Raw genomic sequence first — 27,196 nt, 5'->3', positions numbered from 1 at the left:
TTGCAAAATGAGCTTGGTTTAATTTGTTTTAGTGTTGCTCAAATTAAATCCCAAAAATATCCCGCTTTGAAGCTTATGGGAACCATCGCGTTACAGTTTCAAAAAAGCAAAATATAAATATTGACGTTGCAAAAATAAAGTGACCCGTACAGTTATGGTAGGGGAGTCAGAACTCTTTATGGTGACTTGTAGAGTCTTTTCTACAAGTTTCTCTTTCTTATTTAAAAAATTAAACGCGAGACAATTTACCTTTACTTGTTTATTAAAGTGTACTTCATTCGAGTAAAGTTACAATTCGATTGAACTTAAAAACTAAGACACGGTTCAAAATAGGTATGCTGCAGCGACGAAAGCGATGAAGGTGGAAGGGCAATAGTTATGAGCTCAAAGCGAAGAAATAATTTGAATACAAGTTATGACAACAACAAAAGCGATTAAGATATGTTAAAATGAGTGTTCATGGAGTTAGAGAACAATTGCAAGTTCGACGATAGCGAAGACTGATTGGAAAGGCAGGTGTGGCGATGATAATTTATTAGATAGGGGCGCGAAAACTTTATTTTAATCAACACTAGTTCCATAGGTGGACGCCGTTTCGAGATATCGGCATAAAGGTGGACCAGGGGTGACCCTAGAATTTGTTTGTACAATATGGGTATCAAAAGAAAGGTGTTAATGAGTATTTTAAAAGGGATTAATCCTTAGTTCCATAGGTGGACGCCGTTTCGAGATATCGCCACAAAGGTGGACCAGGGGTGACCCTAGAATTTGTCTGTACAATATGGGCATCAAACGAATGGTGTTAATGAGTATTTTAAAAGGGAGTGGGCCTTAGTTCTATAGGTGGACGCCGTTTCGAAATATCGCCATAAAGGTGGACCAGGGGTGACTCTAGAATGAGTTTGTACGATATTGGTATCAAATTAAAGGTATTAATGAGGGTTTTAAAAGGGAGTGGTGGTTGTTGTATAGGTGGTCGCCTTTTCGAGATATCGCCATAAAGGTGGACCAGGGGTGACCCTAGAATTTGTTTGTACAATATGGGTATCAAAAGAAAGGTGTTAATGAGTATTTTAAAAGGGAGTAATCCTTAGTTCGATAGGTGGACGCCGTTTCGAGATATCGCCATAAAGGTGGAGCAGGGGTGACCCTAGAATTTGTTTGTACAATATGGGTATCAAAAGAAAGGTGTTAATGAGTATTTTAAAAGGGAGTAATCCTTAGTTCTATAGGTGGACGCCGTGTCAAGATACCGCCATAAAGGTGGACCAGGGGTGACTCTAGAATTCGTTTGTGCAATATGGGTATCAAACGAAAGGTGTTAATGAGTATTTTAAAAGGGAGGGGGCCTTAGTTCTATAGGTGGACGCCTTTTCGAGGTATCGCAATAAAGGTGGACCAGGGGTGACTCTAGACTTTGTTTGTACGATATGGGTATCAAATGAAAGGTGTTAATGGGTATTTTTAAAAGGGAGTGGGCCTTCGTTCTATAGGTGTTCGCCGTTTCGAGATATCGCCATAAAGGTGAACCAGGGGTGACTCTAGAATGTGTTTGTACGATATGGGTATCAAATTAAAGGTATTAATGAGAGTTTTAAAAGGGAGTGGTGGTAGTTGTATATGTGAAGGCGTTTTCCAGATATCGACCAAAATGTGGACCAGGGTGACCCAGAACATCATCTGTTGGATACCGCTAATTTATTTATATATGTAATAATTAAATGAAAAAGGGCGGAGCTACGCCCATTTTGAAATTTTCTTTTATTTTTGTATTTTGTTGCACCATATCATTACTGGAGTTGAATGTTGACATAATTTACTTATATACTGTAAATATATTAAATTTTTTGTTAAAATTTTACTTCAAAAAAAAAAATTTTTTAAAAGTGGGCGTGGTCCTTCTCCGATTTTGCTAATTTTTATTAGGCGTAGATATAGTAATAGGAGTAACGTCCCTGCCAAATTTCATCATGATATCTTCAACGACTGACAAATTACAGCTTGCAAAATTTTAAATTACCTTCTTTTAAAAGTGGGCGGGGCCACGCCCATTGTCCAAAATTTTACTAATTTTCTATTCTGCGTCATAAATTCAACTCATTTACCAAGTTTCGTCGCTTTATCTGTATTTGGTAATGAATTATCGCACTTTTTCGGTTTTTCGAAATTTTCGATATCGAAAAAGTGGGCGTGGTTATAGTCCGATATCGTTCATTTTAAATAGCGATCTGAGATGAGTGCTCAGGAACCTACATACCAAATTTCATCAAGATACCTCAAAATTTACTCAAGTTATCGTGTTAACGGGCGGACGGACATGGCTCAATCAAATTTTTTTTCGATCCTGATTATTTTGATATATGGAAGTCTATATCTATCTCGATTCCTTTATATATGTACAACCAACCGGTATCCAATCAAACTTAATATACTCTGTGAGCTCTGCTCAACTGAGTATAAAAACGGGGATCGCCCTGTATTTCTATAAATAGAACAAACCAAATACCATTTTCTTTAAAACCGCCAACAACAAAAAGCATAACTTTGACGCGTGATTACATAAAAAGTATTACTGTGCAAAGAAATAAAATATGCAAGGAAAACAATTGGGATGAGTTTACAACAACTAAGGCATGACGTGGCTGAATGTGTTTGCAACACTTGAACTATCGTATGAGAGCGTGATCGAATCCCACTCCCGGGAGAAAAGGCTTTGAAGAGATTTACAAGGTATCGAAACAGCTTTCGCCTTTTCCGTCCTGATGTAACGAAGTTTAAATTTTTCTTCCAAATTATTCAACAAATTAAAGGAATTTCCATTTAAAACTTTTTGTATGCAATACTGGCCGGTTCGATTTATTTTTATTGTAGCTCCAAATAGAGACCCATGTACTCCCTTTTAAAAATGTACACTGCACCAAAAAAGTACATGTATACTAAAAAAAAGTGCGTATATTTTAAGAAAACCTCTCCAAAACCGTATTAATAGAATTTAAGAATATAAATAATATAAAAAAAAAAAATAAATTAATGTAAGGCGCGATAATCTCCGAAGAGATCTAAGGCCGAGCTTCTCTTCCAATTTGCGTCGTGCTCCTCTTGATTTTCCCTACATATTGACCGGACGGGACCTACATGTTTTATGACGACTCCGAACGGCATCTGCAAGGCAGATGAGTTTTCACTGAGAGCTTTTCATGGCAGAAATACACCCGGAGCGCTTGCCAAACACTGCCGAGGGGAAACCCCGCTTAGAAAAATTTTCTTCTAATTGAAAAACCTTATTTCTAAAATGTTGATGTTGCTTTGCCCGGGGTGCGAACCCAGGGCATACGGTGTGGTAGGCGGAGCACGCTACCATCACACCACGGTGGCTGCCAAAAATAATATGGTCGCCATAAATAATATGGTTTCTTATATTATAAGAACGAACTTTTGTCGGAAATATAATTTTACGAATTTTTTCTTAGACCATACGCAAATTTTCTTAAATTATATGCAATTTTTCTTAAATTTTAAGAAAAAATCGGAGTGAATTTCTATGAAACTTTTTCTTAAGAAAACATGTACGTTTTGTGTTCAGAGTACTGGCCACTTTGTGAGGCATAGTGGTCAATTTGTATAAAAAATTAAAATAATTTAAAAAAATGTAAGGCGCAATAACCTCCGAAGAGATTTTAGGCCGAGCTTCTCTTCCGATTTGCGTCGTGCTCCTTTTGATTTTACTTACAAATTGTCGGGCCGGGACTTACTTGTTTTATGCCGACTCCGAACGGCATCTGCAAAGCAGATGAGTTTTCACTGAGAGCTTTTCATGACAGAAATACTCGGAGTTCTTGCCAAACACTGCCGAGGAGCGACCCAGCTTAGAAAAAATTGTTTGCAATTTGAAAAACTTGTTTCTAATCAATTTGTATGGTTGTTTGGATACTCAAACTGTAACACGATGGAACCCGAAAGCTTTAGTGTGAAAGTCCAAAAACTCATGAAAATTGACGTTGCCCCACAAAGTACCTGTAAATCTTAAAAGGGAGTACATGGGCTCTATTTGGAGCAACGCTAAAAAAATCGAACGTACTAGTATTGCTAAAAAAAAAGCATATTGGTATTTTTCATTATTTTTAAATTTTTTGCAATACGAGATGAGGATTATTTTAGTGTTGCTTAAAATAAGAGTATTTACTCCCCTACAAAAAATGTTCAGGTTACTTTGTGGTGCAACGTCAATTTTTATATATTTTTGCTTTGAAATTGAAGCGCGATGGTTCCTATAAACATCAAAGCAAAAAAACGTCGAAAAATTTACATTGATTCATAAAGTGCCCTTTATATTTTTGGAAGGGGAACATTTGTGCTTTAGTTTTAGCAACACTAAAAAAAATTAAAAGCAGGCTCATATTGCGAAAAGTTGCAAAGTTTTAAATACATAGTTGAAAAAAAATCATTACAAAAATCAGTCAAATTTTTATTTAATATTTTTTTTAAAAGGCACAGAATAAGTACTATACGAATTATCCAAACCTTATTTTGTACGTTGAAATATGGTGGTCTAAATATTTATCGCAAAGAAAAAAAGGCAATTTTCGACACCCTGTATCATCGCAGTTTGTTCATATTTCGGTCACTCCTTTTGCACAGGTGACGGTTACGTAAAATGACAACATTTTCACCAATTTTTGAGGATTTTGAAGGTATCAAGTTTTTCGAGTGGGACCACTTGACGTGAAAAGTCCCGTATATTGTCTTATGAACGAACTTGTTATACTCAGCGTGCTTTGCACACAGAGTATATTAACTTTGATTGGATAACGGTTGTTTGTACAGTTATAAAGGAATCGAGATAGATATAGACTTCCATATACTAAAATCATCAGTGTCGAAAAAAAATTTATTGAGCCATTTACTGTTTACTCAAGAAAAATTAACGGATTGTAATAAAATTTGGTACACAGATTTTCCCTATAGCAGGAATTATTTCTAGAAAAAATGGACGCGATCGGTTAAAGACCACGCCCACTTTTATATACAAGATTTTTAAAAGGGTCGTAGATGAAAATATTAAGCTATATCTTAGCGAAAAACAGTTTTGAATCAATGATATTTCACTTATTAAGTTTTATTGTAAGAGGAAATGGGAAGACATTTTTTTTAAACGGGCGGTGCCACGTGTTTGTAGAAAAGTAATTTATCTGAAATGAAATGTACAATTGAAGCTCACGCCGAGTATATAATGTTCGGTTACACCCGAACTTAGACACCTTTACTTGTTTTTTATTATTTTTTTTCAAGTTTTTAGTTTTTATTTAATTGCCTATTATTTCTCATTCTATTCAGTGCCTCATTATTACAAGGACTCTTTCCTGACAATTTGTTACAATCTAACTCCGCAATACATAATCCTTCCAAAGACTTTACTCGACTCAACGCCACGTATGGTTGTCCCTCCTCGAACTCCAAAGTATTTTGATGTCACTTCTACCGGACTGCATGTAATATTTGTTTCAAATATGAACCACACGGACCACAAATGCGATTTTTTTTAATATCTCGATCCGTGCGGCACCCAGCGAGAATTTTTTTTTTCACAAAGCGAATTATATTTCTGTATGTAATATGTGTTTCAAATATGAGTCAAATCGGACCAAAAATACGATTTTTTGTCTATCTCGATCCTTGCGCCACCTAGCGGGAACTTTGTTTTATAAAGCGATTTTTATTTCTGTATGTAATATGTGTCCCAAATATGAGCCAAATTGCACCAAAAATACGATTTTTTGAAATATATCGATCCATGCGCCACCTAGCGGAGTTTTTTCTCCTTTTTATTGCATTATCATCGGGTTCTGAACTATATGAACAAGTTTCAAGCTTGTAGCTTATCGGGAAGTTACTTAAATTTCAATTACAAAATTCGTAAACAACGTTCGCTACACAGAGTCAAGCTAAATAAAAAAGTTTAAAAAGTAAAAGAGGTGAGGGAATGGTGTCTGTACCGTACTAGCTTCGTTTTGCATAATACTTCATTGTAAAATAATCAATAACAACGTACCAGAGTTAATACGTCGAGAGCGGTTTATTTCAATGATTTTTCTAAAAGTTCATAGTAACCTCTAAAAACCATTAAAAAGAATACAAAAATACGCCATCAGTATTTTTGGGAGTAAGGAATTATTTTACGGCGCCCCCGTTAAGTTTTTAAAATGCGAAAAATAAGGACCACTCTTAATATACATACATAGGTATCTATATATAGTTCACAATTCTAAAGTGCAATCCACTTAAATAATTGCTTTAACATTTTCTTTCAGTTGCTATTAAGAAAACTTGATGGAGGTGTGTGATTGTTATACACCATTTGAAGTTTAAGAATGTGGGCGTACGAATAAGAAATGACAAACAATATTGGCAAATTAGTAATTATCATGTATGTACAATGTGCATATATTACGATTTGCGCCATTTTTTTTTTTTTTTTTTTGTAGGGAATGAGAATCGATTAGCGAAAAAACAGTTGGGAATTTCTCTTTATTGACTAGGCAAATAAAATTGAAACCAATTAAAGCCCCTAAGAGCCAGACACAGTGACTGGGAACTATTATAACTCAATCTCAAGGAAGGATAGACGTCGAAAGGCTGCAATCGCAACAGACTTCCAATGATTTTGCTACTTGACTCTTACACCTGCTCTCTGAGAGCACAAGCGAACACGACGGAAGGAGCACATCTCCAGAGGACTTCGCACCGCCACGTTGCAAACTACGAAAGAACACGCTGCCTACAGCGCAACACGAAGAGTGTGTGAACGCTACTGTGAGTTGAAAAGGGAATCGAGGAAGAAAACAGCCGACGTGATTGACAGGAGCTTAAGATGCTAGCCAACAGGAATACCGCCCGCAAATTTTACAAAAAAAAAAACCACGACAAACGAAAGGTTTTAGTCCGGGAAAAACTCACGTAAGAACCAAACCGGCGACCTGTAAACTTTGTTGTTGTGTGACTGTAAAGATGCCATTATTTAATTTTTTAGATCGTCGATTTAGTAAGAAAGCGTTTTGATCGCCATTCGACCAGCATTATTTAATAATCAATTCCGTTGCTCGGCATATCACAGTCCATCCCGACAACTGATTTAATAATATAAATATATATTCTATAGTATTGTGGCCAATATTAGCATTTCTGTTCATCACTATGCTGCTACTAAATAAATGCACTACTGCACTCTGCTTTGAATACAAAAGAAAAGTGGAACAAAATCAAACAAATAGGAATTGGTAAGCCAAAAAGTGACCTGTCTCATCCCCCTGATGTCGACATCAACGAAATAAATAATACTTTTGTAAGACTACCAAACTCAGACGACAATGTGTGTATTGATAACTACTCCGTGCGTGTTAATGTTGACACTAGCCCTTTCGAGTTTGTTTGTGTCGATAATTGTGATGTTGTCCAAGCCATACTTTCTGTGAAGTCTAACGCAATGGGGCTTGATGGTATATGTTCAAAGTTTTTAAAAGTCATTCTTCCCAAAATCCTTCCCCACATTACTTACTTGGTCAACTCAATTTTGACGACCGGTGTCTTCCCAATATACTGGAAAGCTGCAAAAGTTATTCCAATCCGTAAACAAAATAATGAGTATCGACCAATAGCCATACTCCCTTTCCTCTCTAAGGTCGTTGAACGTATTCTACATGGGCAAATCGTATCATATGTACATGAATACAAGCTCCTGTCAGATAGTCAGTCCGGTTTCAGGTCAAAGCGGAGCTGTACAACGGCACTACTATCTGTGACAGAAGAAATTCGTGAGCGAGTGGATGAAAGTTACATTGCCTTCTTAACACTTCTTGACCACTCCAAAGCTTTCGATTCTGTAGACCACACTCTGCTCTGTAGGAAGCTGGAAAACCTATTTAACTTCTCTGGTCATGCAGTTGCCCTTATAAGATCATATCTTGGCGATAGGACTCAAGCAGTATGTATATATGGTGAAAAGTCTGACTTCCTTCATGTCTTAAGAGGCGTCCCTCAAGGCTCTATCCTGGGTCCTCTGTTATTTGTTCTGTACATCAATGACTTACCCGATGTCCTTAAGTATTGTAATGTTCATATCTACGCTGATGATGTGCAGTTATTTACGTGTTGTCCTCGTGATCAAACTAGCTTGTGCATAAGTAACTTAAACCACGATTTGAATCAAATATTTTCATGGGCTGCTATGAATGGCTTATGTATAAACCCGAATAAGTCAAAATATATTGTTATTCATAGAAGGTTTTTTCCCACTAATGATTTAGAGAATGTAGTGTTCGACAATTCCGTTATAGAATACGTAGATACGGCGAAAAACTTAGGTGTAATTTTTAACAAAACATTGACATGGAAAGACCATATTTTTAGAACGGTTGGGAAAGTGTATGGAATGCTTCGTACACTATGGTTAACACAGTATTTCACGCCTTTGCACATAAGACTACTTCTGGCTAAAGCGTACTTAATACCTACGCTACTCCATGGTTGTGTGATTTACTCAAACTGTGACTATCTGTGCAAGAACAAACTAAATGTTGTTTACAACAACATTGCTAGATATGTTTATGGGTTGAAAAGATTTGACCACGTATCTCAACATGCTGAAAGGTTGCTAAACATTTCTTTAGAAAATCTTTTAAAAGTCAAAACACTGTCCTTCCTCCATAAATTGATACACACGAAGGAACCTGACTATCTATATCGTAAGCTTATTTTTCTGCAATCATCAAGATCGGTGCTTCTTCTTAAGCACATCAGATACCGCTCGCTAACCTCTGAGCGCCAATTCTTTGTTACTGCAATACGTCTTTGGAACTCGCTACCTACTAGTCTTCGACTCTTAAGTAATGCTGTGCACTTCAGAAAAGAGCTAACATCATTTTTTAACGACTCTTAAACTGGATCTCAAATTGTTGTTGTTAAAATGTTCATTTCTAAGTCCTTTTCCTTTCTCTGTGCCTTCCTTCTTTATTTGTTAAATACTATTCAATCTATAACCAGCCAAAGGTTATCATCATTACTGCTGTCTTTTAATATTTATTAACTACTTTTCTTTAGTTTTAAGATTTACATTTACATACATAAATATTTCACTATTGTCCGCTATATTTAATTTAATTTGATTAATCTAATTTATTATTATAAATGTTCAATTTTTATAGCTCATGCTATTCATGACTAGCACTGTTAAATAATTTGTCAAAATTGTTGTGCTAGGAACAAATTTTCAAATAAATACATACATACATACAATAAACCAAGCAGCCACACTTATGTACACACATGCATGTAAACAGCTAACAGTAAAGAGAATATTTCACATACATACGTGTAGGCAGCAGCTAAGAGCAGAATTTATTACTCACACATACACGCGCATAAACTATAAGACAAAACGTGAATATCAGATACATACAGGAGAAATAAATAAGCCTGGCTTTAGACCTTAGGAGAAATATGCGAACGAGGCAACAGAGAGTATAAAAGCATCGCAAGCTGAGGAATAATGAATCAGTTTGATTTTAACACGCTTTGAGTGAAGCACGCGTGTAATTAATTTGTGAAGTACTACTACTTCAGTAGAGTTGTAAATAAAGAACATTTGGCTATACTGAATATTTGAGTTATTCATTCGACAGTTCAGCTATACGAACGTTAGCAGACGGTACATAATTATCAAGAATATCCCAAAATTCGTTACAGTATAAATTCCGTTCACTTTGTATACTTCTGTACAGTAAATCCGTAATTATATTTATTCTGATTAGTTCTTAAACTTGTTAACTAACAAATAATTAAAAAACGGAACAATATGGTTTGGTAACATTGTTTTTATGATAACTGTTTTCGTGAAAATTGGCGAAATCGATTGAAAGCTACGCCCAATTTTATACCCAGACCGTGTGTCTTTCCGTCCGTGAGTTAAGGTCGTTACTAAATTTGGTAAATATATCTCTATTTTTGGTCAAGTTATCGTGTTGACTGATATCACAATAAATTTCTATTAAAAATGGGCAAAAATATAATATAGCCACGCCCTTTTTTTCGATATCGAAAATTTATAAAAATGGGATAATGTATAAACAAATACTAATCAAGAGATGAAACTTGGCAAATGGATTGGCTTTATGACGCAAAAATTATTTTAGAAACATTTTTTAACAAGCCGTAAGTCAAACGCCGTTGCTGCTACTATTTTTTTAATATTATTGAATTTTAATATCAAAGCAATCGATACAAAAACTGGACGACTTTTGTGACCTCTAAATTCAAAGCAAAATCAGACACACCGAGGGTCCTGGACTAGCAAAAGCAACATCGAAATACTTTAGAAATATTGTGTAGAACGTGTTGCCTATCTAATGTGTTTTGCCAAATACTGCCAGTGTATTTCTGTCATGAAAATTCATCTGTCTGCCGCAGTCGATACAAAACATGTACGCTTTGTCATGCCAATTTTTAGAAAAAAATTAAAAGTGGCACGACGCAAATTGGAAGAGAACTCGCATTCCGTACTAGTCGTTTCGTCTGAGTGGACGTGCATTGTCATCCTCGGCTCAACTACAATTTTTTTCGACCTTTTTTGGTTGAGCTGAAAATTAAAATAAGCCTAAATAAAGGTTGGCTTCTGTGCTTCCTTCTGGCGTTTTGGCGGAGTTGGGAGATGCAATGCTTCCCTGACCTGGAGTTAGGGCGGTTTTTTGCACTCCTAACTGCAATCGGTGAGATTTGAAAGCTGTCGTGGTGTCATTTAAAAACCAAACGTTATATACATAACGGGATAGTGAAAAAAATATGGCAAAAAGCCACATATTGAAACAGCATACATATACATATATAAAAGAAAATTCTCGAAAAAATTCTACATAACTAAGGCCCGGTTTTTCAGTAGTTGGTTAAGCTAAGCTTAAACTAAGTTTGCTTAAACTTTAGTCAAATTTAAAGTCCAGTTAAACTACTGAGCATTTTTTCAGTTACAGTTTAAGGCCGCCTTTTGGGTAGGCTTTTTTGTGCGGCAACATTGGTTTTTTATTATCTAGATAATTTGCAGTCGATACAACAGCTTTTGTTTACCCAGCAAACATGGACAAAAATTTCTCCAGCGAAAAATATCTAGTTCCGCAGGTGATATCCAACATCATTATTTAATTATTCTTCAATCAGTTAATTCTCTAGTTGATATCCAACTTCATTCTCCAATCACTATCCAACCTTTGAGAAATTTTATAAAATGTATAGTTCTCGATTCTCCAACGTCGAAACACTCCTTAAGGCGCCATTCTTAAATTATTTTCTGACCTTTGAGAGATGTACAGTTCTCAAATGAATGTACAGTTCTCAAATGAATATTCAACACATTTCTCCAGTTGATATCCTACATTGGATATCGAGTTGAGGTGGAGCTCAAAACAAAATCTCCAAGGAGGTAACACCAAAACCAACAGCTGTTTATTGTGAGAAATATAAATTATATATATTTTTGATTTTATTTTCGTGAAAATACTGTGGTATGGAAACTTACATTCGAGTACAGTTAGAGAAACACACGTTGGGAATTAAATTTTTTCAATTTAAGTAATAGCATTTTTCGCTTTATAAAAAATTCCCTCTTTTGCTGAGTACGCTATGATTCTCAAGTTGAGCAACTGTTTCGAAACAACTCTTGACATTTTAGAAGTATGCTATTAGTCAACATGAGCTCCAACGGTACTCAAGCCCAAATGCTGATTGGGTATATTCGGCGCCATTTCGAACGAACGCAAATAAGTGAAAGTTTAACTAGAGTTTAACCCTGCCAGATCGGCCGCTTAAGCTTAGCTTAAACTTCAGTTAAAGTAGACTGAAAAACTGCAGAATAATGCTATGTTCAAACAGTAAAATAAATTGAGGCAATATCAATTCAAATTGAGTGGTGTTCATACAACTCAATTTAGCTTACACAATAGTAATTTGATGGCCGGTTGGCTCATCTCTACAGCAACAACATACCTGTGTTCAGAATGTCAAAATGTGCGTGTTGGAATTAGGTGAATGGAATGGAATGAAAACATAAAACTTTAAAATTTTTGTGTGTTGTAAGATAATGTGTTCAATGTTTTGGTTTCATTTTGAGTTTGCCATCCTCTTCTGACAAATCCTACTTCCTGAGTTGAACTTGTACTGAAAAACCGGGCCTAAAAGGAATAAATCTTTGTGCCACGGGTTTTTACTTTCCGACATGTGTTAGCTGCTTAGGCACGACTAAATGTTGCAAGTATAACTTAACTTGGCGCTTTAAGAGGCAAATTAAAAGTCCTCCAAAACGGAAAAAAGGAAGAGAACTTGTTTATATTGTTTGAGCAAAACAGTTATCCACCGTTTCGATTTCTCTAATTTAAATCTTAAAATGACATATAACTGCTATTGAATGTCAAAGGAACATTTTTATTCTGTGATCACAAGCAATAATCGCTTAAGTCCTATCCTTTTACATGAGGCTTATGTGATTATTGCTTATGACCACAAATATGTGTAAAAAATAAATCATTTCCAACAATTCACTTACCCGATTGCATCATCTATTTCTGCATCAAAATTGTCTAGTCCCATTTCTACACTTGCCTCCTTGCCTAAAATTTTTGAAAACTTTGTATTTATAGCATCAAATGATGCACGAAATGTATTATCGGTTTCCGCTGTGGCTCCATTTTTGAACTCATTGTATAATCGTCGCTTGATGTCAGACTCAATAACCGGATGTGTATGATTGTTACTCGTACGAAAAACACGAATTTCATTTTTTATATCAATTGTTGCTACCCGACTTCTGCAATTCAATTCTGGGTCTTTGCTTTTTATGCACAACCAATATTTACGATTATTTGGTTGTCTGCCTTTTATGTAATAAATAAAACCATCAACGCATAATAATTCACCTCCTTTGGCTGAACGCAAAATTGAGACATTATCTAAATTCATTTCGGTATTTTTGATTTTTGTTGGTAATTGGTAGGGTTTTTTTTTCTTGCCCGATTTTGATACATTTACATAATCATCGTCGTCATCATCATCTTTTTTAGTTCTTTTTTTCTTAATCCGTTTTGATGCATCTGAATAATCATCATCATCATCATCATCTTTGTTAGCTCTTTTTTTCTTAACCCGTTTTGGTACATCGGAATAATCATTATCTTCTTTGTAAGTTCTTTTTTTCTTTGCAGGAACCGATACATCTAAAGAGTCCTCATTTTTGCAGATTTTCTTATTCCGTACCGGCTTGGATACATCTAAATAATCTTCTTCAGTTTTAATTATTTCAATCGTATTTCCATCATCCGCATATGTATTTATATCTAAATACTCCACTTCCATTTCATTTTCACCAGCGGTCATTTCCTCGACCAAAGCTTCATAAGTAGAGTTAAAGCTTTCATCTTGCTTTTTAATGTTTGTTGATGTTTTAGATCTAGTGATCATTTTTTCAACTCTATTGCCCTCACGCATTTCATCTAATTTCGTGGGTAACGCCGACGTGCTGCTCATAAATTGATCATCTGAATCTAAGCCACTGGAAAAGCTCGATACGGAATTTTCATCTGCTTTCATGACAGCGAGGCTAAAAAAAATACAAATTTATATTAAAATAAGTCATGCTTGTCGGACTTAAACTCGATTATCTTATCTTATTATTATTAGAAACGTCAAAGGTTTGTATTTTTGCATTTTCAGATCTCTGTTTTAGAAAAGTTATCAAATATGCCGTATCAAAAGTTTGTACTGTGAGTTTCGGATTCACCTATTGACTTCTTCGGGATTATTTCTAGAAAACTTCAGGACTTTATTTGGACCATCGGAACTATTTCAGAGCCATTTCAGCTTCGTTTCGTAACTCACCTAACTGGCGATAAACCGTTTAAACGGTTATGGCAATCCAACAAGGCACGCAAGTCACTTCTTCGTTGTGATAACTGGTTCCAACTTGCAATATCAAGTGGCGACGTCCTTTTCCTCTGCTTCCACCATTCGCACACACATCATCTAGCCACCGTAGCCGCAATCTCTTCATAAAGCTCTTACAGCTCATTAACAAATCTTCGGTACCCGCAGTCATTTCACGGCTTTGTCTGTTCAATTTTAGAATTTCCGGACTATTCCGTAAATATCTACAGATAATTTCGTCCACTTTGGTGTGATGGTAGCTACGCCTACCACACCGAAAGTTCCGGGTTCAAGGTTTGGGAAAAGCAAAATCAAAATCTTAAGAAAACAATGTTTTGAACGAGAACAAAAAATTTCTAAGCTCGGCGGCCTCTCGGCATTGGTTTGGCAAACTCTACGAGTGTATGTCAGCCATTAAAAGCTTCTCAGCAATAATTCACATGCTTTCAGATGCCGTTTAAAGTCGGCATAAGATATGTAGGTCTCGTGTCGCCAATTTGTATAAAAAATTAAAAAGTAGCACGCCGTAAATTGGAAGAGAAGCTCGGCCTTAATCTCTTCGGAGGTAAATCGTGTCTTGTATTTGATTATGTAATATAGGCGGATAGTTTTGGGACTGCCTACGGGACCTTTTCGGTCTGAATTATGTTTGCAATATCAATACTATTTCAGGACCGTTTTCCGGACCATTTCGGAAACGTTTTAAGAATGATTATGATATAAAAAAATGTCACATTGTCACATGTCTTGGACCTATTTCGGAAAGATATGCAATGGAATCGTGACATACGATCACGGATCGAAAACTGTTTTCACTCAAGCGATAAAAATTAGGCTAAAAAACTATTTAAAAAAATAATCTAGTGAAGACGTGTTGTCCCTAATTCATATATTTCCATAATTCGATACATTTCGGAGCTATTGTTATTAAAAAACCGCATTCGATCACGGATCGTCTGTTACGATTCGGCCCCTGGATTTGGGATTGTTTTTGAATCAATTCAAAATATTTTTGTAATAATTTCGGTACTACCCCTAAACAACAGAGGCCGACAAAATTAAAAAAAAGTGCAGAACCAGAAATGAGCTAATATACTTTTCGAAAGGTCTTCTGTACGCTAATTCTGAATACCGCGTTAGTTTTTTTACTTTTTTTTGTTGTTTTCGATATATTCTTACATAAAGGTACGAAATCACGTTTCATCCTGCATTCTATACAAAAAAAACGCTTAATTTTTCCCTATACAAATTTACTTGTTATATATTGTAACGAATTTACTGCAATTCCCCTTATTTGCAATCTTCTGCTAACGTTCATATCGCTAAACTGTTGAATAAATAACTCCAATATTGAATAATGGAAAAATGGCCTTTATTAAAGTACTTCACAATAACACTTATACTTTGCAACTAGCTTGCTTAATAACCAAACTGACTGATGGCTTAAATAAAACTGATTTTTCGTTTCTACTGTTGCCGCCCTTTTATACTTTTCGATTTCCTTGTTGCATATTTTTAGGCTTTTCTAATTCTAGAACTTACTAGTTAGTTATCAGCTACAAAATCACCAGCCACAACTATGTTTATTGCTTCTCATAATACTTGCACAAATTATTGCCCTCTCTTGTGAGCACCTTAGATAAGATATATGCATGTGTTTGTGCGTTGCTTCTCAGCTGCGTGTACCTACATATGTATGTGTAGAAATAATGATTGATTCCTTTATGTAGATACAAGTGACTGTCTGCTTTATTGTTGTTGTGACTTCATTTACTTAGCATCAGACTAGGAATGTGAGTATCACTTACTGTCACTCATATTCGTCACACTGCCCTCCACCTAAGTCTGATCGTCCCGATCAGACAAATCTCCCGATCTAAACGCCGCCAGCATCTCCAAATGTACCACTCTTCTACTCCGTGGTTTCCCAGTGGTTTGTATGTGGTAGATGGTATCACTGATCTTCTTCACAACTGCACCGAATCTTGGATGGAACACCTTTCCGCCGGTGAGGGTTGTATAGCAGTACCAAATCTCCCTCTCGGAAACCTTCCGAACTATTTTCCTTGTCGTACCTGTGTTTCATCTTACTACTCATATCGATCGTTCCCTCGCACTTTGTTGCTGGGCCAATGAACTACTTCGTAGAGCTTGCGCTTGACGGTTTGGCTTCGCATAATCAGTATCGTTCCCACGTTTCACAACAGTAGTGCACGCTGGCTTGAAACTACTCTCGCATTCTTTCTGGGAAATTCGTTGCTTCGGTTTTGTGCGTCCATTAGGTTTTGTCAATGCCAGTGTTTCTCTCGCGGGGACTTTTGATTTTGCTTTATTTGGCCCATCCGATCTATCAACCTTTGCCTTTGACTTTCGTAGTCTTTGTCGAGTCTTTTCCACCAGTACCCGATTACTACTGAACCCTTTCTGCAAACTGAAGTTAAGTGGTATATCCTGGTTCTTATAACGCATCACCCTTCTCTGCATATCGATCTTGATGTCATGGTCAACCAAGAAGTCCACTCCCAATATGACTTCATCAACGATCTCCGCCACAACGAATTTGTGTAGAACTGTGACCTTTCCAATCAAGACTTCACATACCACTTTTCCCTGGACTTGGTTATACTCGCCAGTGATCGTACGCAACCTTGCTCCAGGTAACGGTTTTACTCTCCTGTTGACCAAGTCAGATCGGATTAAGGAATGAGATGCGCCCGTATCTACAGTCAGTACACGTTCTTTGCCATCCACATTCCCTCTGACGGTAAGACTGCTCGATTTTCTACCAATTTGCGACACAGATATCACAGGACATTCAATAGCTGGAGCTATCTCTCGATCTCTACATCTTACTCGCTTTTGGTCATCCCCTCCAGCTTTGTTATTAAGACCACCCGTGCTGTTGAAACCACTAGGATCAAGATCGCAATGACGTGCAATGTGACCGGGCTTCCCGCATTTGAAGTATTTGATAACTTTTTCACTCCGCTTTTGCGATCTTTTAAGCGCCTCCAATATTGCGTCTACCCACTCTGGCCTTTCCACTTCCACACGGCGTGCTTTGAAAACTGGCTTACACAGAAGCGACGCTGTTCCCTGAATCAGAGCATGTGATACCGTTTCTGCGAATGTTGGCTTTGAGTTTGCGTATGTAGCTCGCTTTGTTTCGACGTCCCGTATGCCATTTATAAAACTCTGGATTTTTGCCCTTGCAGTGTGTATTCCACGGGACCGTCCGCATTTGCAAGATGAGCCAATCTTTCAATATCTGAAGCAAACTCCTGCAATGTCTCATTTGCTTTTTGGTAGCGGTTTTGCAACTCAATTTGGAAATCTGTTTCTTATGTTCGCTTCCATAACGTCTCTCGACAGCGCCCATCAATGCTTCATAGTTGTTCCGCTCTCCTTCGGGAATCGTCTGTAAGATTTCGGCTGCTGGCCCCTTCAATGCTACGAATAGAGCTGCAACTTTATCTCCAGCATTCCAGTTGTTCACTGCTGTGGTCTTCTCAAAATGTAGCTTAAAGACCTGGAAAGGAACAGAACCGTCAAAGGATGGTGTTTTTACCTTTGGATTACTCGCTGGAACAACTTGGCGATTTAGTTGCAACTCCTGTATACGATCTTTTAAGGCATCTATCTCGGCCTCCATTTTATCTTGTCGACCACTGAACCCTTCCTGAAACTGTGTTAGTTTCTCTTCCATACGCGATTCTAGTTGTGCAGAGATCTGCGATGATACCTGTGCTGAAATTTGTGTCGACATTTCTGATATACGTGCCTCTTGTGCTTCAATTTTAGATGTTATTTCTGGCGACATTTCTGAGATACGTGTCTCCTGTGATTCAATCTTCGCTGTTATACGGTTCTCCTGCGATTCTAGTTGTGATGCCATATATGTCTTCTGTTATTCCATCTTGGATGTTAAACGTGTCTCCTGCGATTCCAGCTGAGATGCCACTGTCGATGTTTGAGCAGTTATTGCAGCCAATATCATGTTCAAGTCTGTGCTCGTAACTGTCTGCGATGTTTCATTTTTCTCTTCAATTTTTGTTGTTGTATCGTCGACATCAAGATGAAAGACGTACTCTTCCACGTTAATTCCTTCTGCTTCCATTGCCTCTCGTAGTCGTGCCTGAAGTTCGAGTTTAATGCCGGTTGTATTCAATCCACGGTTCTCCAACTCCTTCTTCAGTTGCTGGATCTTCAATTCACTGAACTTTGCCATGTCTTTGTTGTCCTCTGGAATTTATTCAACAATTCCCCTTCTGACACCAATTGTAACGAATTTACTGCAATTCTCCTTATTTGCAATCTTCTGCTAACGTTCGTGTCGCTAAACTGTTGAATAAATAACTCCAATATTGAATAATGGAAAAATGGCCTTTTGTATTTGTATTTTGTATTTATTAGGCAATTAATCCCAGCACAACAATTTGGCAAAAATTATTTTATAGTGCTAGTCGGTAAAAGGCATAAAATAGGAACAATTTAAACTTCAAACTTAAAGCTAATGACTATGGCTAAGAAAAGGTTACAATAAATAATATATTTAATAAATAGTAAATAAATAAAATAAACGAATGATAGAGTACATTTGCTTAGAAGAAATCAGTATTTTAATTGTCTAGGTTATTATAGAAACTTGTTAATTCTTTATTGAAGAGCAGAGCATTGCTTATAAGCCTAATTCTAGAAGGGAGCGAGTTCCAAAGACGTATGGAAGTAATGAAGAACTGGCGATCAGATATTAGCATACGATGTCTGAAGTGGGTAAGGAGAACAGATCTAGACGACTGGAGAAAATTTAGCCTCCGATACAGATAGTCAGGTTCCTTCATATATATTAATTTATGTAGCGTAGTGAGCGTTTTAAGTTTAATAAGGTTATCGAAAGAAATGTTTAGCAACCTGTAAGCATGATGAGAGACGTGGTCAAGTCTTTTCAACCCATAGACGTATCTAGCAATGTTGTTATAAACAACATTAAGTTTCCTATAACATACATAGTCACAATTAGAGTAAACCTCACACCATAAAGGAGCGTAGGTATTAAGTACGCTTTTGCTATTAGTAGACGAATATGTAACGGAGTAAAATATTGTGTAAGCTAGAGTGTACGAAGCATCCCATACACTTTTCCCACTGTGCGGAAGATGTGATCTTTCCATGTCAAGGTTTTGTTAAAAACTACACCTAGATTTTTTGCCGTGTCAACGTATTCTATAATAGTGTTGTCTAAAATTAAATTTTCCATTCCACTTTTATCTAGTGACCTTCTGTGAATGACTATACATTTCGACTTCTTAGGGTTAAGACATAAGCCGTTCATAGAAGCCCACGTACCAATTTGACATACATCGTAATTTAAGTTATTAATACATGAACTGGTACGATCACTAGGACAGCACATATACAATTGTACGTCGTCAGCATAAATGTGAATATTACAATACTTGAGAACACCAGGCAAATCGTTTATATACAAAACAAATAACAGGGGACCAAGGATTGAGCCTTGTGGGACTCCTCTTAAAACACTGACGAAGTCAGACTTTCTGCTACCAACACTTACTGCCTGAGTTCGGTCGGCCAAATACGATCTGATTAGGGCTGTTCCACAGTTGGAGAAATTAAATAGGTTGTCCAGCTTCTTGCAGAGAACGGTGTGGTCGACCGAGTCAAACGCTTTTGAATGGTCGAGAAGAGTCAGGAAAGCAGTAAAATTTTTGTCAACTTGTTCTCGAATATCCTCTATCACCGATAGGAGCGCCGTTTTACAGCTACGATTTGACCTGAATCCAGACTGGGAATCTGTGAGAAGGTTATTATCCTGCACATAAGTATTTATCTGGCAGTGCAAAATTCGTTCGACGACCTTGGAAAGGAAAGGCAGAATAGCTATAGGTCTATACCCCTTGTTTTGCTTGGGGATTGGGATTACCTTAGCAACTTTCCAACATTTGGGAAATACACAGGACGTCAGCATAGAGTTAACCAAGTAGGTTAAGTGAGGAAGGATTTTAGGAAGAATTATTTTTAAAAATTTCGGACATATACCATCGAACCCCATAGCATTAGACTTTACTGAAAGAATGGCTTGAACGATATCACAATCATCGACACTAGCAAACTCAAGAGGACCAAAATCAACATTAGCGCGAATACAATAATTGTCAGCACATATGTTGTCAGTTGAGATTGGCAGATTTACAAAATTTATATTTATCTCGTTAATGTCTACATCAGGGAGGACAGAAATATCGCATTTGGATTTTCCGATACCAATATGTTTAATCGACTTCCAGGTTTCCTTCGAACTCAAAGCAGCACTAAACTTGTTATTATAAAATTTCTGCTTAGCTGACCTAATGGCTTTGTTTGCAGCGATCCTAGCTGCTTTGAAGCAGTTGTGAGCCTCCAGGGTTTTGTATCTTTCCCATCGTGAGTCAGCAAGGTTACGCTGGTGAATTAAGTGTTTTAGATTGGCGCTAAACCAAGGGGTATTATTGTGTGTAGCAGCCTTGAGTTTCACTGGCACATGGTTGTCGAAAAGCCTAATAATATGGTTCTGTAGGAATGATGCCTGATCATCGACCGATGTCAGCGTACGAATCAAGCTCCATTCGACCGACTCCACCGCTGCATTAAGGGAACTGTAATCTATGCTTCTAAAATCACGATACGTAAAGGAACATTGGATGTGTGACGTTTGAAAGTTGTAACTAAGAAATATCAGGTCGTGTTTTGAAAAGCAAGATGCCGACAATTGATCGTAGTGGAGCAATTTCAGGGGATCATTCACAAAAAATAAATCCAGCAAAGAAGAATTTGAGTCAGTAAAGTGTGTAGGTGAAGTTAAATTGGTGGGAAAAAGTCCAAGAGACTCCATACTTAGCTTTATAGTTGAGTCGACGAGAAGGTAGGAGTTGAAATCCCCAGCGATGATTATATTATCATAGCTTATAAGTAGAGGCTCCAGAAATTCAATAAAGCCAGAGAAGTCAACTCCACGATTAGGTCTGTATGCACAGCCGATAAGAAGCCTTTCATTATTTACAGAGAACACGTCTACGAACACATATTCGACAGAATCACTTGGACTAGCACTGCAGCAAAGTTTACAGGATAAACTACTTTTAACATATATAGCAACACCACCACCATGACCACGTCTATCAGCCCTGAAAAGTTGATATCCATTTAGTTGCACCAAATCATTTTTGTGACATGAAGAAAACCAGGTTTCGGAAATACATATAACATCTATATCAGAACCCTCAGATATGAATCTCAATTCATTCAGCTTTTTATATAGGCTTTGCGCATTGAGATGGATGACTTTGAGCCCTTTAGTACGTTTGCTGAATACGCGCAACAGTGTATGTAAGCAGTCTTTGGAACTGGACAACCTATAGTCTAGGACCAGCACTATCTATGGGATATAAAGAATGCTCTGCGATGCGTAACAATAAAGACAACATAAATGATTGTTTACAAGTATGATAGGAAGAGATAAAGACGGTAACGAAGAGACTCAAGAACTTAAGTAATATACCATACATAGAAATTAATTTATTGATCATTGTTCGTTGGCGCATCATCAACTCGAAAGGAACTCGCGCTTTCTTCACCGGTATTCTCAACACGCTCTAGAAAATCCAAGCTATGTATTGCTTCAGGGCTGGCGTTGGCTGTTCGTCTGATATGTACCAGACCCTCCTTAGAAAAAACCGCTACTACCTTCCCTTTCTTCTTTAGACGGATCGCTGCCTTGAAGATCGCATAATTTTGCCTGGACAGCGAAGCATATAAATCGGAGCATTTGAATTTATGCCCACATGAACTAGTTGTAGACCCTTGATGTTTGGATTGTTTTGGCGCCTAAAGGTGCCTATACTTTTTAGCAATTTGTTTCTGTCTGTCGGCGACTGAAATTTGATTATTACGGCCGGATCTGTCACGCTGTTGTCTAGTTTCCGTAGCCGAAAAATGCTCATTATAGGAATTGGTTGCAATCTAAGAGTGGAACAGAGGTGATGAAAGACACTTGTTAAGTTTTCTCCTTCCGTAAAGGGAATTCCGTGTACACGGACTTCACTTGCGGCAATATGGCTCTCTTGCTTTGACGCATTGTTTTTGAGTGTTTTTACTTCCTCTTCGAGATAACCAACGCGCTCGAACACGCTCTCCAGCTGAGTAACTCTTGCATTAAGCTCACTGACCTCTTTCTTCATCACCACAAATTTGTCTTCTAGTTTTTTGCATACGAATTCAATGAGCCTTTTTTCCGAGTCCAAAATTTGCTTAGCAATCAGATCGTTGAACTTAGCAAATCGCTGATCCATGCTTTGCATTAAACTAGGAGAGAAGCCGCTGATCCGTTGCACCTTTTTGGCGCTATCAACCTCGTTATTAAGGTCGTCACCACGACGCTTACCATTGACTTGATCCATGGTGTTCGAAAAAAACGGGCCAAAAATAATGCTCGAAGAAACTGAGTGGCAGCTCTAACGCAGCTTAGATTATTATGACGCAGGCTTTTAGCATAGACGCAAACCACAAAATAAAGCTTGAATCACAAACAAACTTCAGTGACTATAAAACTTTTGGCGGGAAGATACACAGTTGATGAAGGTGTGAAGGTGTCAAAAAAAACAAGTTGACTGACAACAACAAAGCAGGAGCACCAATCGCAATATACTGCCAAGTTAGTAAAATTGAATTGGACAGAGGATCTTATTTTCCACAGATAAATGTCACGTTTGTTAATGTTTAGACACAGGTTGCAAGAATTAAGACTCACAATAAACAATGAATTTGAAAATTTAAAGAGGAGCACAAATTACTTTAGCTTTCACACACCAGGGTTGCCAACATTTGCCTTTATTAAAGTACTTCACAATAACACTTCTACTTTGCCAACATTGGCCTTTATTAAAGTACTTCACAATAACACTTCTACTTTGCAACTAGCTTTCTTAACAACCAAACTGACTGATAGCTTAAATAAAACTGATTTTTCGCTTCTACTGTTGGCCACCTTTTATACTTTCCGATTTCCTTTTTGCATATTTCTAGGCTTTTCTAATTCCAGAACTTACTAGGTAGTTATCAGCTACAAAATCACCAGCCACAACTATGTTTATTGCTTCTCATAATATTTGCACAAGTTATTGCCCTCTCTTGTGAGCACCTTAGATAACATATATGCATGTGTTTAGGCCACCAGCCTAAATATTCGCTACCACCCTAATGCACATTTTTTGGCAATATTATTATTTACCGGTAACGGCCCACCCCTGCCGAGCGCTGACTTCAAAGGGGAAAAACTCGACGAAAGTTAGCTATCGGCAGGTGGTGCGGACCTTTTTCGTTTTTAAATCTTTTTTTCTATTTGGAACGTCAAAGAGCCAGCAGCTAGCCCCAGGTGTGCGTTGCTTCTCAGCTGCGTGTACCTACATATGTGTAGACATAATGATTGATTCGTTTATGTAGATACAAGTGACTGTCTGCTTTATTGTTGCTGTGACTTCATTTACTTAGCATCAGACTAGGGATGTGAGTATCACTTACTGTCACTCATATTCGTCACAATATTTTTATATACGTTTTTTACCCTACGTCCTTGATCATGTCGCACATGAGGTGAACATCTTATATTGGTTATGGGCTGTGTAGCAGATGCGAGTAGTCGATAAAGATAGTTAATTTCATCTTAAATGCTTTGTTTCATAGGTTAGGTAGTAGTGGCTGCCCCATGGGCACACATAGGCCAGTATCAGTTGGCCCGTTATGGTACCACAGAAAGACACCATTAGCCCTCCTCTTCGAACGATTTCGAGGACCTGATAAAAGCCACCAAGTCCCTTATATCATGCTCCCAGACAGCGTTGTCTGGGGCCACTTAACGCTGGGCAGTTGCAGATGAGGTGCATCACCGTTTCCTCTTCATCGTCTTCTTTACAACTTCTGCAGCATCGTCGAAAGGGTGCTCCTAGCGTTTCCGCATGCCGTCCGATGAGGCAGTGCCCAGTCAGAACTCCTACAAGTGAGGAGATTTTGTCCCTACTTAGGGTGTAGACGCGACGGGATCTCTTAGTATCCCATTTAGGCCCGGATTGCTTTGATATTCTACACCCCAGGGTTAGTAGCCATCTTTCGTTCGCTTGACTGTAAGTATACTCTTTTAGCATTAGCTTGCAAGTGGCAAAAGGCATACCTAGGCGTTCTTTGTCAGGAAGAATCTGTCTGGTCGTACCCTGCCTAGCAAGTTCGTCTGCAGCGCAGTTTCCCTCTATGTGTGTCCCGGGACCCATGTGAGGTGTACACGGTTCTGTTGGGCCATCTCCTGAAGAAATCGGCGAAAGTTTAGTGTCAATTCGGAGTTGAATGAATAGGAACCAAGGGAGTTTATTGCCGTTTGGCTATCGCTGAAAATAAAGATTTCCTTGCCGGTATTTTGTGTGCCTATTTGAGTCGCGGCTCCATGATAACTGCTACTTCTGTTTGGAAGACGCTGCAATGATTTGTTTTAAAAGTTTATGATAATTTTATTACGATAATGCATGGTGTGCTAAACCCGTCTACATGCAGTTATTAAGTGACTAAAGTGCCTAAAAGTAGACTTAGAATTTGTGAAAAATTTGGTATGGAGAAATTATCGCAAACCTAACATAGTTTAAAGAACAATATCTTCAAAACGAAAATTTTTCTAAAAAATGAAACTAGATTTTCAAGAAAAATAGTTGCACTTTCCAATTGTTAGTTGTTTTGTAATAAAAAGAAATTTTCGTGAACAAAATATATAGCAGCACAAAACGTGTTTTCACCACATTCAGGTACAAATATCTCAAAACCATAACAAGTTAAACAAGTAAAGGTGTCTAAGTTCGGGTGTAACCGAACATTATATACTCAGCGTGAGCTTCAATTGCACATTTCTTTTCAGATAAATTACTTTTCTACATAAAACGGGGCATCGCCCGTTTAAAAGAAAATGTATCCCCATTTCCTCTTACAATAAAACGAGATAAGTGAAATATCATTGATTCAAAACTATTTTTTGCTAAGTTATAGCTTATTATTGTAGTCTACGACCCTCTTAAACTTTTTTGTATCTAAGTTTCCGTGGTCTTTAACCGATCCGGTCCATTTTTACCAGGAATATTTTCTTCTATAGGGAAAATTTGTGAACCCAATTTTATAACGATCCGTTAATTTTTCTTCCGGTTATGGCTCCCGAAACAGAAAATTGCTTAGTCATAAAAGGGGCGGTGCCAAGCTCATTTTCTTAAATTTGAAGTTTTTCCTATTTATTGTTATAAATCCACTTGGGAAATGAAATGCCATTGATATAAAGCTCTTTTTTGCAAAGATATAGCTTATTTTATTCGTCCACGACCCTTTTAAAAATCTTTTATATAAAAGTGGGCTTGGTCCTTAACCGATTTCGTTAATTTTTCTTCAAAGCATTCCTTGTAGTAAAGGCAACCTCTCCGAATTTTGTTACGATAGGTTTAACGGTTTTTGATTTATGATTAATAATATTTGTAAAATTGATTTTATCACAAGTGGGCGGTGCCACGCCCATTTTAAAAAAAATTTCAAATTTTTACCAAAAGTCTCAAGATCAGTCATACGTCAAATTGCAACATTCTAGGTGTATTATTTACTAAATAATCAGGTTTTTTGTGTTTTCCAAAATGTTATATATATAAAAAGTGGGCATGGTTATCATCCGATTTCGCTCATTTTCAATACTAATCTATTCTGGGTCCAGATAAGCTCGTGTACCAAATTTGGTGAAGATACTCTAGATATTTACTCAAGTTATCGTGTTAATGGACGGACGGACATGGCTCAATCAAATTTTTTTCGACGCTGATGATTTTGATATATGGAAGTCTATATCTATCTCGATTCCTTTATACCTGTACAACCAACCGTTATCCAATCAAAGTTAATATACTTTGTGTGCAAAGCAGCTGAGTATAAAAATTCTGATACTGGATTTAGAATCAACGTACCAATGTGTTTAAGAAGTATTAACTCATTTCTTGGTACAAAATAAGTCGGACTGTGTTATCATTGGATTCATGTCACGATTTAAATAGTGTAAAAGTATCTACCTCGTTGTTGTATCACCCTCACTCGTTGTTGTTGCTTGTTCTTCATCATCCGCTTTTTGATGTTCCGATTTTGTCATTGCATGTTCTTCATCATCCCCTTTTTGGCGTCCCCATTTTGTCATTCCACGATCAACGGCTTCTTTTGCCTCTTTAAGAATTTCTTTAAATTGGTCATTCAATTCGCATCCAGATGCATTCATCATATTTGATATATTTATGCCAGCCTTTTGAGCATTTTGCGCAACAAAACTTCTACGCAAACGCCTTTTAATATCTTGCGAGTGATCTCGATGCAAATGTCTACCAGAAACTCGAGTTATAATTGGACCTTTATGGGTCATTTCGGTTGTAACGCGCGCATTACATTTGTAAAATTTATCACGCCGTAAAAGGCATGTCCAATATGCACGTCCATTTCGAGGACTACGCGTATCCAAATGGAATATATAATTGTCAAGACATAACACTTTATTTCCTTTTGCTGAGGGTAAAAATGTAAATTTTGCATTATCTGAATCTGTTTTTGTGTTAGTAGATATCGCTGCAAGCGGATCGGCGGAATATGTATATGTAACATGTTGCGGTTTTGTTCGTTTTTTTTTCGGTTCCTCATCTTGTGATTTGGTTTTATTTAGACTTTCCATAATGCGTTTTTTTGGTGGCTTATTTGTTCCTGTGTTCTTGTAGATTACATTGTCTTGCAATGGCATGAATTGCATTGCTTCAACGTCCTTGTATTCCTTACCATCATCGGATAATATTTTAATATTATTCTTTACTAATAGTTTGCTTAGTTTAAATGGAGTATAAGCTTCGTGACAGTGTTTAATCTCCTGACGATCCTTTACACGATGCATACCGTTTGATAAACACTCAGTGAGTATACGAACTTTACAGGGTGGATCTTGTTTTATGCACTCCCATCGATGAGTAGTCGAAGTGATGGATTTTGATTCTAAACGATAAAGAAATCCTTCTACACATATCATTTGCCGTCCAAGAGCTGTTTTGAGCATATACAAGTTTTGTTTCTGAAAAATACATGGATAATAGATTTGTATACATTTAAAATAATTAAGCTTTATTTTAGTAAAATATGTTAAATAATTTCT

At 37.2% G+C, this 27,196-nt stretch overlaps 2 protein-coding genes across 5 annotated transcripts in view; one reads left to right on the top strand and one right to left on the bottom strand.

Annotated features, from left to right (window-relative positions):
- LOC137254497 (GPN-loop GTPase 3) overlaps positions 1–27,196 on the top strand; it is a 75,395-nt gene that overhangs the window by 38,606 nt on the left and 9,593 nt on the right. The window contains exon 3 of one of the 4 annotated variants that reach the window (XM_067792231.1): positions 9,198–9,595. The exons of 2 other annotated variants lie outside the window; for them this stretch is intronic. In XM_067792231.1, the coding sequence (XP_067648332.1) occupies positions 9,198–9,213 (16 nt within the window). In that variant the 3' untranslated portion in view covers positions 9,214–9,595. Of the gene's footprint in view, positions 1–6,308; positions 6,440–9,197; positions 9,596–27,196 lie in introns of those variants that run through there. One more of the 4 variants, XM_067792240.1, reaches the window with a different exon arrangement.
- Positions 1–27,196, bottom strand: part of gfzf (GST-containing FLYWCH zinc-finger protein) — a 39,394-nt gene that overhangs the window by 8,337 nt on the left and 3,861 nt on the right. The window contains exons 2-3 of the mRNA XM_067792183.1: positions 26,085–27,115; positions 12,581–13,630 (exon numbers count right to left, since the gene is read on the bottom strand). Coding sequence (XP_067648284.1) covers positions 12,581–13,630; positions 26,085–27,115 — 2,081 coding nt within the window. The remainder of the gene's footprint in view (positions 1–12,580; positions 13,631–26,084; positions 27,116–27,196) is intronic.

The sequence above is a fragment of the Eurosta solidaginis genome, chromosome 1, assembly GCF_040869045.1.
Source record: "Eurosta solidaginis isolate ZX-2024a chromosome 1, ASM4086904v1, whole genome shotgun sequence".
Classification (NCBI taxonomy): Eukaryota; Metazoa; Arthropoda; class Insecta; order Diptera; family Tephritidae; genus Eurosta; species Eurosta solidaginis.
Note: the sequence above shows the minus strand (reverse complement) of the source record. Positions and strands in the feature narration are given on the sequence as shown.